Here is a 12955-nt window from a genome sequence, read left to right as displayed (position 1 = left end):
CATCTAACCCATTTGCCTTAACATACCCCATACTTCATGATGAAAGCTTTGTTTTTCTTCTATGTTTTCTTTAGGTCAACGCCTGGGATGTCTGGTAGTGTTATCAATTCCTTTTGGTTGCAGAAGAAAGTTTCTCTCTGAACATCTCCCAATCTCATTTGTTTTTCATTTATAAATTAGTAATGCAAAAAGCAAAAGTGGAGAAACACAGCTTAGTCATAATTCTCATTACTGTTGATACAGTTTCACTTGCCTTGCCAGTCTCCTGTTTTTTCCATTTCTCAGTCAAAAGCAATCAGCCTTAGTTTCCTTTTCTCTCTTTAGCAGGAAACTGAGGAATTGGGCCTGTTTATTGTGAATTCCTCTTGGCATCCTGCACAGGGAGAGCATGCATGGGATGGGAGGGGGAGGGGGTGGCAATTGCCTACTGTAAGTGATCTGCTTTGCCTGGTTTAATATCTTTGTGACAACCACATCTTTTAAAAAGATATATAAATATTGACAATGTGGACATACTGTACCAGCTGATGCCTTTCAAATACATTGTATAAATGTTAAGCCTCCTGCCTGTCTCTCAGGAACCGTTTCCTCCTTCAGCCCATTGTCTTCCACCACTGATTTCAGTGACAAGCTTCTCCCCAAGGTTTCCTTGCGGGAGGATTTCCATGCTCTTTGCAGTTCCTTTTGCTACCAGTGCCTCTGCAAATGGTGCTGGGATTCACTGGAACATGGTGAGCAGAGGCTACCAAGCACAGTAGCCTGGTGGGGTAGAGAACTGGCACCGGCTGAGAGTGAGCAGGCTTGGAAATGGTACCTGTGTTAACACTGGGAAAGGGAGTTGGGCTGCTGTAAGCACCATGCTGATGATACTATACTGCTGCAAGTACTGAAGGCAGGTAATTTACAATGAGTTCAGTTTTCTAGCCATAACCTTGTGTGTTGGTAACCACTTCCAGCTCTTAACTCTGCCTTAACTTTTCATCGTGCAGGCTTCCATTCCTCCTCTGGCTGGACTGGCACTTCATTGCCATTACTGGGTGTAGTAAACTGTAAGAATTACTGGTAATTAGCCAGGAAAAAATACCTAGCTGTAGGATTCATAATATTAATGAATGTCTTTTTGCCTTTGTAAGTGCAGTGCTTGCTGTTTATCCAGATACTCTTTTTTCTTTCTCCCTTTGTGTTTGTCATAGATGTAAATTGCTGGTAATTGGAGGAAGCTGTATCTCTGCTTTGGAGACATGCATGCTTCTTCTATCTTAAAGTGCTACAAAACATATTTCTATAGCCTTCTAACCTTAGAAACAATATGGAATCAAAACATTGGAAAAATACCAGAAACTCACAGTAAGAATCATTAGCACTGAAAAAGTCTCAGAGGATGAAGTCTTTGTAGGACCTCAGAAATCTTAAGTGATACTCCAGGTAATACACTTGTCACAGGTGGTGTTTTTGTTCACTTGTATCTTTATGAAGAGCATGCATCGTTTGGGCTAGTACTTGACTTTATTTTCACGTGTTTTTCATGAGACATCCCTTTTTTCTATGGTATCTAGCAACAGGACAAGGGGTAATGGGATGCAGTTGGAACAAACAAAGTTCCATTTAAACATAAGGAAAAACTATTTCACTTATAGGGTGATGGAGCCCTGGCACAGGCTGCCCAGGGAGGGTATGGAGTCTCCTTCTCTTGAGGTCTTCAAGACCCTCCTGGACACATTCCTAGGTGACCTGATCTAAGTGGACCTGCTTCTGAAGGGGGATTGGACTAGATGATCTCTAAAGGTCTACATTCTATGATTCTATGGTTGCAACATTTTTCCTTTCTTTAACTGACATTTTGGGCATGAATATGCAGTGCACGTGCAGCCACACACCTAAGACTCTGCATTTGACTCGTGCAATATGTGCACATCTCTATAAGGCAGACATCGATATGCACACAGATGAAGTTAATCCTTGAACAGAGAGACACTCAAGTCTAGATGCAAGTATAGTTCTCTTTAGATTCTGTCTCAGTGGGATCACCAGCTGGCTGAAGAGCAGGGCTGTTGAAAAGGGCTTGGGTGTAGCAGTGAATGCTGAGATCTGTATGAGGCAGTAGTGCGTGCTTATGACAAAACCATGCACTGAGCTACAAGATCAAGAAACATTATTACAAGCATTGTTGAGGCTGCAGCTGGAATAGTCTGTTCAGTTTTGGGCCTCTCAGTTCAAAAAAGATGCTGTAAAATTGAATATCTAGCACAAGGCTATCGACGTTGTTAGGTTCTTAAAGCACATAGCTTACTCCAAGGAGAGCTTGAATGAGCTCATCTTGTTGAGACTGGCAAAGTGGAGGCCCAGGGTGCAATCAGATTAATACACTGTCAAGGACTGATGTATAATCACAGAGTCACAAAATCTTAAAAGCTGGAAGGGACCTCGAAAGATCATCTAGTCCAACTCCCCTGCCAGGGCAGGAACACCTAGAGTAGGTCACACAGGAACTCGTCCAGGTGGGTTTTGAATGTCCTCAGAGTAGGAGACTCAGCAACCCATCTGGGCAGCCTGTTCCAGTGCCCTGTCACCCTCACGGTGAAGAAATTCTTCCTTGTATTTCTTTGGAACCTCTTGTGTTCCAGTTTATACCCATTATCCCTTGTCCTATCATTGGACATCACTGAGAACAGCCTGGCTCCATCCTCCTGACACCTGCTCTTTACATATTTGCCAACATTAATGAGATCACCCCTCAGTCTCCTCCGAGCTGAAGAGTCCCAGCTCCCTCAGCCTTTCATCATAAGGGAGTTGTTCTGCTCCCTTCATCATCTTGGTGGCCCTGTGCTGAACTCTCTCCAGCAGCTCCCTGTCCTTCTTGAACTGAGGGGCCCAGAACTGGACACAATATTCCAGATGTGGTCTCACAAGAGCAGAGTAGAGGAGAACCTCTCTTGACCTACTGCCCACAGCCCTTCTAATACAGCCCAGGATGCCATTGACCTTCTTGGCCATGAGGGCACATTGCTGGCTCATGCTCATCCTGCTGTCCACTAAGACCCCCAGGTCCCTTTCCCCTACACTACTCTCTAAGAGTTCATTCCCCAACCTGTACTGGTACATGGGGTTTTTCTTTCCTAGATGCAAGACTCTACACTGCCCTTGTTGAGTTTCATTAGATTTCTCCCCACCCAACTCTCCAGCCTGTCCAGGTCTCGCTGAATGGCAGCATGGCCTTCTGGTGTGTCAGCCACTCTCCCTAGTTTAGTATCGTCAGCAAACTCACTCACAGTGCCCTCTGTTCCCTCATATATTGGTGCTAGTCCTGCTTCAGGTGAGAGGTTGTATTAAGTGATGCCAGAGATTCCTTCCCAACTAACTTCTTATTTTCTTTTTTTAATGGATACTTATGCCTCAGTTATTCTATTTAACTGGAATAAATGTCACCATGAAAAAAAAAAGCACAAAGGAGTCCATTTATAATGTTCAGGCCATGTCATAAATTCTGTAGTATACAATTAATCTCTTTTTATTTTTTAGTGTGGTGCTGTTGGCCTCTGCTTCCCATCCAGCAGGTAAAGTGGATTGAGTCATTCCTTTTTTAGGTTTCCATATTGCCTTCCTTTCCATGCATGTTTTTATAGACCAAACGCTGTAGGATTTTAACCCTGGAATTCAAAAGGAATATGACCAATAATATCCTGTAGGATGAGGAAAGAAGGATATTTAACTGTGTAATTTGCATGGTGTTTACTAATATAATTTTTAGCCGTACTTTGCAAAGCAGCAGCGTGAGACAGATAACAAAAAACAGTTTTAGAGGTGATGTGTGGTAAAGAACAAGTATTTCCTAGGTGAAAATGTGCTCTTCAGAGCAGTCTCCCACAGTCCATATAGAACTGAGTTTCTTTCTCTACATTATCATCACTTGGGCCCATAGCAGGATTTGAAGTAATGAGAGATTGAAGGCTAAAAGTGGAGGAACTGAGTATTTGAGGATGCATAATATTCCTATCATACTGGTGTTTAAATAGTTAGAACAATAAAGGTGATTATCTGTTGCTTTCACTAGATATTTACTCAGTCAGAAAGACAAAGGAAGAAGCATTTAAAAAAACATAAATTCCCCCTTTTTCCTGATGGTGCATATTATATAAATAACATTCCCCCACCAGGACAGACAGACATATTAAGCAAAGTAGTCCTTTGTTTCAAAAAGTGAAAGATGGAGCTTCCTCAAATCTGTAGAGCATGAAGACAGGGAATTGTTGCTAACAAGAACAACCAGGACCCAAGTTCCTGGAAATGAAGGTGCTTGAAAGCACTGCTTGGATCTGGGAGAACTTTTTGAAACCTCTCAACTTGCTCTGTGTGACAAGAGTTCAAGTGCCAAAGGGGGGGGCAGCCAACATATGTCTGTGTTTCCTGTTGCTTCAGTAGGAACTATTACGAGCTCTGTAATAAAAGAAGTGGATGTGATACGAGTCTATCCATTGGCAACTGTTGCTTAGGCATGATCTTCTGCATAAGAATAATCTTACGTATTTCTTTCCCACTTTTCAACCAAAGGCAGGAACTGACTGGAAGCAAGGTCAGAGAGAAATCATTAAACACACTAGAAATGTGGAAAGCATCATAAAGGAAAAGCCAGCCAGCTGTAAAGGCTCAAAGGACTGTTAAACTAGTAATGTTCATGTAATTGCTGTTCCCTTGCTTGTAACTAGGTAATTTTTGTCCCCTGTGTTCCACCAAGTAAATGACTTTGTCCCTCAGGTGATCTCTTCAGTGCCTTGGACTTTCCATTCCTGTACTTCTACAGATTTCATAGCAGCTGTTGTGCCAGGTAACCTCTTTATAACAGGATGTGAATGTTTTCAAAATCAGAGATCTTTCTGACTTCCAACCTTGACTCTCAGTAAAAAATTTTGGAGTGTGCAAAACCCTAGTTTCTGCTAACGTAAGCCAGCAAAATTGCAGAGAATATGTGTCTATGCAGATTCATCGATATGCATTTGAAGGCCAAGATTCAAATGTACTGGAAATATATGTGTTTATTTGAGTGAGTACATTCTGATCAGGAGAGTTCCCAGTCACCAGTAAAATAATTTTTACCTAATGTAGCAAAGCTTTGATAAATACCATCTCTCAAATGCTTCTCAAGTAGGATTAGCCTTTGTAAAACTTGCTGTTTGCAGTGATTACAAAGTATTAGTCTTCAGCAGCATATGAGTGTACATGGATTTATTTGCCTGTACATCTTGTTATTTGGCAGAATGCTTTTTTAGGGTAAAAGGGAAAAGCTTTAACAAGCATTCCTTTATTCTGAGTAGCAAAAGTTCACTGCCCAGTAGTATAACACATACAAGGCAACATAAATATGTTTTCCTAGAGATCTTAATTATTTCAAAAATATTATCCCCGTGTTTCCCCTCCAGCTTTTGCCAAATGGAACTATTTTCTTTTAGGGGGAAACAACTATGTTCATACTAACTGGTGGCAAAGATATTTGCTGATTGTTATGGATTTTCTCACTTGTATCCAGATTTTCCAATAAAAAAGGGCATTAAAAATGATTGTTAAATAGTTTTCCTCCGTATGTGTTATTCGGAAGAAAAGTGGCTTTTTACAAAGGTGGATGTTCCACACTGTGCGTAACTTGCAATTAGATATTGACAAATAGGTTGCTCCATGGTAGGCAGGTGAAATCTAGTTCTTCTTGAAGGCAAGGTCTAACTGCAGACAGTAGTAGATATCTGTCTAGCCCAGATACTCTTTTACTTCATTAGAATTTTTACTATTGTTGAAGCCTTCCACTTGTGTTTCCATTGCCCCAGCTTCATACATGTGTGGTAGGTAGAACTGTACAGTACATGTAGAAATGAATAGTTAGATGGAGAAACATGCATCTCAGTTGCTCTCCTATGTCTTGTAATGTAGTGTCGTTGTACATTAAAGGATTTGGAGGAAAAGCTGTGCAATGTTAAAGTAAGGGTAACTGTTGCAGCTAAATCTACTGCCTGTGCAGGGTTTCTGAAGCATTTGTAGTAAGGTGCAAAGTGCTTCAGTTATTTAATGAAATAAATTGGTGTTGTGACATCAATATTTCTGGCTTTATAATAATCCTTTTAATTTTTTATCTGTAAATTACACTACACAGCTTCAAATAACTTGTGACTAAAAGCCTTTCTGAGCAGGGCAGAAGATATGAAAGAGTCTTAAGCCAGCTACTGGACTTTCAAAAGTTTGGACAAAGCTGCTTCATTGAACTCACTGGTTTCTCAGAGTCGAATGTTCTGCTTCTCAGCATTTTATCATCTGCAACAAGTTGCTATGTTTGGGCCTATCTTTTATCGTCAAAGCAGCATCTGCTTTCTTGGCTTCAGGCACAGCAGATGCCTTGGGTTCTTTTGGTATGGCTCAGTGTAAGAAATCCCGGTACTTCCTACTCCTGGGCAGTTATCTTGCCCTACTGTTTGGTGTCTCAAAACCACCTGTACTGACATGTGGCTGAGACACAGCTTTGCCACCTGTACTGAGGAGGGAAGAGCGCTTGGCTGGGTTGCTGGAGCACTAGATGGAAATTCTGGCCTGGCGAGCCATCGTCTTCCACCCTTTTGCGAAGAGGGGATCAACTGCATTGCATTACTCTCTGGAACAGCATACCCTGTTTGAATATCAAGGTGCTCATCACCTATATGCTGTTTTGATCCTCTTTCCTTTCCCATGCAGTGTCTCACAGTACTTTGTTATCTGTTATGCTTCTCAAACAGCCACACAGTAATTTGTGCCTTAAACATTTTGAAGTCTTTTTCTATTCCCTGCTTGCTGGTTTACACTATTTCATTGGTTCACAACCAGTGGGTTGTAAATATGTCACAGGTGAAACAAAATCCAGAGTCAAAGCTTATAATAAGCTCTGTGAGATCCAATGAGATGTGGAATGGAGTTTCCTTAAGAGTAGTCTTGACTATTGTCTTATATGACTTAAGAACCAAAATGCCCTTAATCGTCAGCAGAGTGCTTTGAAGTACTCTGTTCCCACCGCTGCTGAATCATTTGTTATACAGGAGAGATGTATTTGACTTCCTAACTGGAATTTAGGTTTCATGAAGTTTAAACAGCTTGAAAGCTTCAGGCAGAAACTTTCCAGTGGTTATTTTTGCAGTTCAAGGCTCTATGGAAGTTGAAGTGAGTTAGTTGCCAAACATATGTAGCTTCTGTTGAAATTAGCGTTGCCTTTATTCAGAACTATTTCAATGCCTGAAATGAATATTTCACCTCATGTTTCCAATAATCTCTACTTTTCTGATTATGCAAGTGCATTTAGAGACCAGCCATGAGAGCGTCAGGCTTTCTTTACTCAAACTCTAGTCACTGACTGAAAAATCCTGAGATGTACTAGGCATAATGTAAGCTCTTTGCCCACCAACTTGCTTTCTCCAAATGAGTTTAACACTACGGTTCTGCATTAGGAAGACCAAGGTGTCCTGTAAGAGGCTGCTTAGTTGAAATTAAGAGACTTTAGTAACAAGCTTTCCCCATCCCTTGCAGCGGACTGTTGGGATTCCTTCTGATGTTGCACACGGTGAAGCTAAAAAGCAGCACAACCTCAGGGCAATATGCAGCATGGAGTTTCCTCGCAAAGGTAAGAGAAAGGCTGTCACGGGAATATAGTGGATCTGTGCTTCTAACAGGAGAACAGAGGAGTTTCTGCATCTCTGTAGTTTCCCTTCGTATTCCTCTTTGATGCTTCCAGGGCCTATCTATGCAACCTGCACATGGAGTTGAGGCAACAAATACCAGGTGCATAATAGGCCAGGATTGTTAGCTGAGATGAAACCTTGTATATAGAGTTTAATAGAACTGGGCTGGTTATTGCAGCTAAGGATTTGGCCTACTCAGTCCTAGTAATACAAAGTATACTTTCCAAAGGTGTTTTGGAGAGGGGTGCTTTTGAGAGTATGTGCACCAGATGTTGTTTCCAGTGTGTCTTTCCCGAGCCAAGAGTTAAAGCTAGTTTCCTGAAGTTCCGTACCAGAACTGCTGCTGTTACTTTTGCAGGCGAGAGTGGTGAATGTCATTTGCCTTGACATTGACAAGGTTTTTGACAGTGTCTTATATCTAAATTACACTGTGACAGTCTCAATGAGCAGACAGTTATCACAGAATGGTGGGGTTTGGAAGGACCTATAAAGATCATGTAGTCCAAACCTCTGCAAAAGCAGGTTCACCTAAATTGGGTTGCACAGGAACTCGTCCAGGTGGAGAGACCACACCCTGGCCTGTGCCAGGGCTCCCTCACCTTCACAGGAAAGTTTTTCCTTGTATTCAAGTGGAATAAATGGATAATCAGGCTCAGAAGGTAGATTCCTAATCTAACTGGAGGCTTGTGACACCTGGAGTAGCACAGAGGCTTGTCATGAGACCAGTCCTGTTTTAACATCTTTATTGAGGAAGTGAAGGTGACAGAGTGTGTACACATTTGCAAAGCCACTGAACTGGGAGGACCAGCCAATAAAGCTGAAGTTGTCTTCCAGAGGGACCTGGGCAGGCTGGAGGAATGAGCCAACTGTAATCTTACAAAATTAATCAAGGACAGCTGTAAAGCCCTGCACATGGGAACTAAGAACCCCTGGCAACAATACAGGCTGGTGACTGGACAGCTGAGGAGCAACTCTGTGGAAAAGGACCTGGGGATTTTGGTAGACAGCAGGCTGAACTTGAGCCAGCAGTGTGCCCTGGCAGCTAAGGCAGCCAAAAGTATCCTGGGTTATACTAGCAGTAGCACAGGCAGTCAATTCATGAAAGTGATCACACCCCTCTACTCAGCACGTTAGACCACATCTGGAATAGGGAGCCTGGTTTTAGGTACCTCAGTACAGGGAAGACATTAATATACCGGAGCGAATTTGGCAGAGGGCTGCGAGGAACAGCAGGAGGCTGGAGCACTTCCCTTGTGAGGAGTGGCTGCTGGATCAGGCTTGTTCAGCCTGGAAGAGAAATGGCTTTGGGAGCACCTAACACAGCAGCCACCCAGTAGCTATGGAAAAATTATCAAGAAGACAGATCCAGGCTATTCACAGTGGTGTATGGGGAGTGTGGTGGTAAGATAATAAGCAAAAGTTGAAAGTTCAGACTGGACATAAGGAAAAGCTTTTTCACCCTGAGGACAAGTCAGGCAGGGGCACAGGTCACCCAGGGAGGTTGTGCAGTTTCCATCTTTGAAGTTTTTCAAGACCCAACTGGACAAAGCCCTGAGCAACCTGGTCTGATGTCCTGAGGTTCATTCCTACTGGAATTATCCTATGATCTGTGGATCTAGGGTCTGACTATACCTGATTTAAGTTATATACAGCTCATTTGTTAAATTATTAGTAGTAAATGCAGTCAGAAGAACTTGTCAGACTCATTTTCCTTGTTAGATTTTACGTAGTTTCATCACTCTGAAAACCACAGCCTTCCTATGTGGTTTGTGATCACAGCTTTCCTGTAACAATGAATGGAGCTGTTACCTTACAACAACAACAATTAAAAAAAAAGGTAGACTTGCATGATGTGATTGTTTAGAAATTATATCAAATGGGGATAACAAGAGAGTGATGTGGCTCATTTTATCCTTTGCAAGCTGTTTCACACTGTACAGATGACATAGAGTTTCTCACTGGTTGTAATTTCTTTCATTCTGACTGTTCAGATTTTAGTTCTTTAGCTTTCTTCTTTCTCCTTGGTAGCAAGTCAACTGATATAAAGTTTAATCTTGTGTCTTTTTTTGGTCTTTTTGAACATTCTGGTTTGGAGATGGGAATAGCTGTCTCTGTTAGTAGGTGTTGTGAATGAGGAGAAGTGGTTCTACGTGTGTATTTATGACCTATCTGAAAAAACAATGCAGGCAAAGATATGTTGTGAAATATATTTTAAGCAGATTTGGGTCTTTCCCAAAGCTCAAGTAGATCAGAGCCGCAAAGTCTGGACTGAAGAAAGCTTTCCCAAAGTTCAAGGGTTTCTAGATTTGTGGGATTTTGGCCAACTCTAGATATATATTTAGTCTGGAGAAGAGGAGATTGAGAGGTGATCTTATTAACATTTATAAATATCTAAAGGGTGGGTGTCAGGAGATTGGGGCATCCCTTTTTTCTATAGTAGCTAGCAACAGGACAAGGGGTAATGGGATGAAGCTGGAACACAAAAAGTTCCACTTAAACATAAGAAAAAACTACTTTACTGTGAGGGTGATGGAGCCCTGGCACAGGCTGCCCAGAGGGGTTGTGGAGTCTCCTTCCTTGGAGGTCTTCAAGACCCGCCTGGACATGTTCCTATGTGACCTGATCTAGGTGAACCTGCTTCTTCAGGGATGTTGGACTGGATGATCTCTAAAGGTCCCTTCCAACCCCTACCACTCTATGATTCTATGATAACGTTAGACAAAGTTTGTTCTAGCCATGGCTGTCAGTGCAACTATGTGCCTTTATAGCAACAAAAAATTTGTCTCTGTGTCATTGTGGTAATTTAATCTGTTCTCTAGCCTTAGAAGTCTTTGTTACTGTTCATAGCTTAATTATCTCGCTTAGGAAAGTTTTTGTTACAGGGCAAATTAGTCCTTTTCCTGTTGTAGCTTCTAAGCCAGTGCTCGGATGATATGTCTTGTCTTGAGTTCAAAGAGGGAATAAGTAATAAGGACGTTTGATCTGTCTGTAGCACTAATGATTTTATCAAAATCAAAAGGTTCCCTGTTGTCTTTCACTACTGTTTTAAAGGTTGTTGTAAGAATGATTTTAGGGCTCAGTCATACCCATCTGAGGCAGCCCAAGGAGCATGATGGAACTGCAATGCAGATGATTTTGAGTTAGAAATCGGAGAATGCTTAAAAAATTCCAGAACACTACACATAGTTTTAGAACAGGGATCAAAAGAGACACCATAGAGACGTAGACGGGAAAGCAAGAGCTGAACTGGAGCTTGCCTACAAGGGTAGGGACTGACCTACCAGCTCCTACAAAATTCTTCCAAGGTATCTTGTAACTTTAAGGAACTATAAATTTACATATAGAGTAGTTAAGAAGAGTCTTATCAATCTGATCACTACTGCTGCTTCCTGCAGGTGTTGGGAAGTGTTAAAACTGCATACCAATCCTGCCCAACATTGCCTGGGGATGAGGGTTGCCTCAATCATGTCTTAAATCATCATAGGCACAGAAAAGCAGTATTTAACTAGTACTGTAAAAATCTGTTTAAATCCAAGTGTGTGACTCCCTTTTTTTTTTAAAAAAAAAAGGGAAGTTAATGTGGGTGAAGAATAAAGATAGAAAGTATTTAAGTCTGGACTTGCAGAACGAAATCCAATGGAAACAGAAAAAACCCTCTGGTCACAACAACAGCTTTGCGCTCCCACATGAGCATTTTTCTTGGATTGAGTAGTGCCCTAGATCATCCTCTTAATCTCTCAGACTGACTGGAGTTTTCACCAGCAGTTGGAAAGGAGCAGCATTTGAGGCCAGAATATGTTTATCTTGCAAATGAGCCAAGAAAAGAGAATGCTGTAGTCCTCAGATATCAGTGCAGGCCTCTAGGGAGGTGCAGTGAATCGGAAAATCTGTTTTCCATTTGGATGTGTTGCACCTATGTGACTGATGAGCTGGGGGTGAGTGAGATTGTTGCCACCACTTCATTTCTTGTTCAGTGCTGACAGACCAAGAAACTAACTGTGAGATCTGATTGAGCCTGCTTTGCAGGTTTAAGGAGACATTCTTTGTGAAGCCCACATATTTGGCCTCCCTGCCCCCTAATTTTTCATTCACGGAAAAACTGGAGCTGGATCGTAGCTTGTTTTTATGATACTTACTTTGGCTGCAGCAACTTAATCAATGTATGAGGGTTTTAGATTCTTCCTCATCATGATTTCTGGCAGCTTTCGTGTCAAAGCACTGCTTTGTGCAGAGCACAAGGTTTCATCTGTCTATATGGTCCCATGTGATATTTATAGTGACAAATGCTCTCTGCACTTTTGCCGTGGAAGCAAATAGTGTGTGCGTGTGTTAGTCAGATCTACGTGGATTAGGGAGAAACGCCAAAAAAAGAGTCACAAAGTGATCTGACAAACAAAAAGAATCCTTTTAAGAAGCCCAAGAAATACAGAATGCTTTGTCATGGCCTTGCACAGATTTGATCCCCAGAAGAGCAATGGTTTGAAGCTGTACTGACATTTCTTGTTTTAATTTGAAAGCTATGCTAGTATCATGGGTCATGTACTGGAAAGAAAAACTGGAGATGCTCATGTAAACAGACAGAAGCATCTGGTAGGAATGCTAATGAGCTCTAACAGTGCTGTCAGTGAGTTTGTTTAGTTTAAGGCTGCCAATCTATATCTGGTCATGAAACCTGTTCGAGTCTCTCAAAGTTAAGCATCAGAAATAATTTAAATCATGAATGGAAGGAAAAAAATGGTATTTCAGAATGTTTCTTCAGCAAGATGCTGGTTACTTATGAATTCATACTCTCTTGTCTTGTTTAGTGTTATCCCAATATATGAGTAGGGAAATCAGCTTGTTTCCAGTGGGAACTTGTTGAGACAGCTTGTTATAAAGAGGAAAAATAAATGGGAAGGTCGGTGGATTTTGGATTCTCTCACTCTTCCTCCCTCATCTGAAGAAGTGAAGTATAATTGAAATCAAGTTTCATTGAGTTTTACACTGGTTTTTTTATGCATTTGTTGGAAGAAAATTTAGATTAATCTGATCAGGAGTATGCCACTGTTTTCTATACAGCCATCCCATGCACCGTGGTATAATCTCTAGTGTATCTGAACAGTGTCAGAGGTTCCTTGGTACGTAAAACATCCTCTGAGAGCAGCTCTGGTTCCTTGTTTGTTAGCTTTAGAAATGTTTGTCCCAGGTCATCCTATGTTTAATGTTGGCTGCCAAACATTGTGAAAGTAATTTTGCAGGAGCCTCAGAAAAAGTATCTTATCTCTGAGTCCCAA

At 41.5% G+C, this 12955-nt stretch overlaps 1 protein-coding gene across 4 annotated transcripts in view; it reads left to right on the top strand.

Annotated features, from left to right (window-relative positions):
- Positions 1-12955, top strand: part of TMEM241 (transmembrane protein 241) — a 60494-nt gene that overhangs the window by 26435 nt on the left and 21104 nt on the right. For all 4 annotated transcript variants that reach the window (XM_061994696.1, XM_061994694.1, XM_061994695.1 and 1 more), the window contains exons 11-13: positions 3520-3554; positions 4753-4822; positions 7531-7624. In XM_061994696.1, coding sequence (XP_061850680.1) covers positions 3520-3554; positions 4753-4822; positions 7531-7624 — 199 coding nt within the window. The remainder of the gene's footprint in view (positions 1-3519; positions 3555-4752; positions 4823-7530; positions 7625-12955) is intronic.

Source organism: Colius striatus, chromosome 4, assembly GCF_028858725.1.
Source record: "Colius striatus isolate bColStr4 chromosome 4, bColStr4.1.hap1, whole genome shotgun sequence".
NCBI classification, from domain to species: Eukaryota; Metazoa; Chordata; class Aves; order Coliiformes; family Coliidae; genus Colius; species Colius striatus.
Note: the sequence above shows the minus strand (reverse complement) of the source record. Positions and strands in the feature narration are given on the sequence as shown.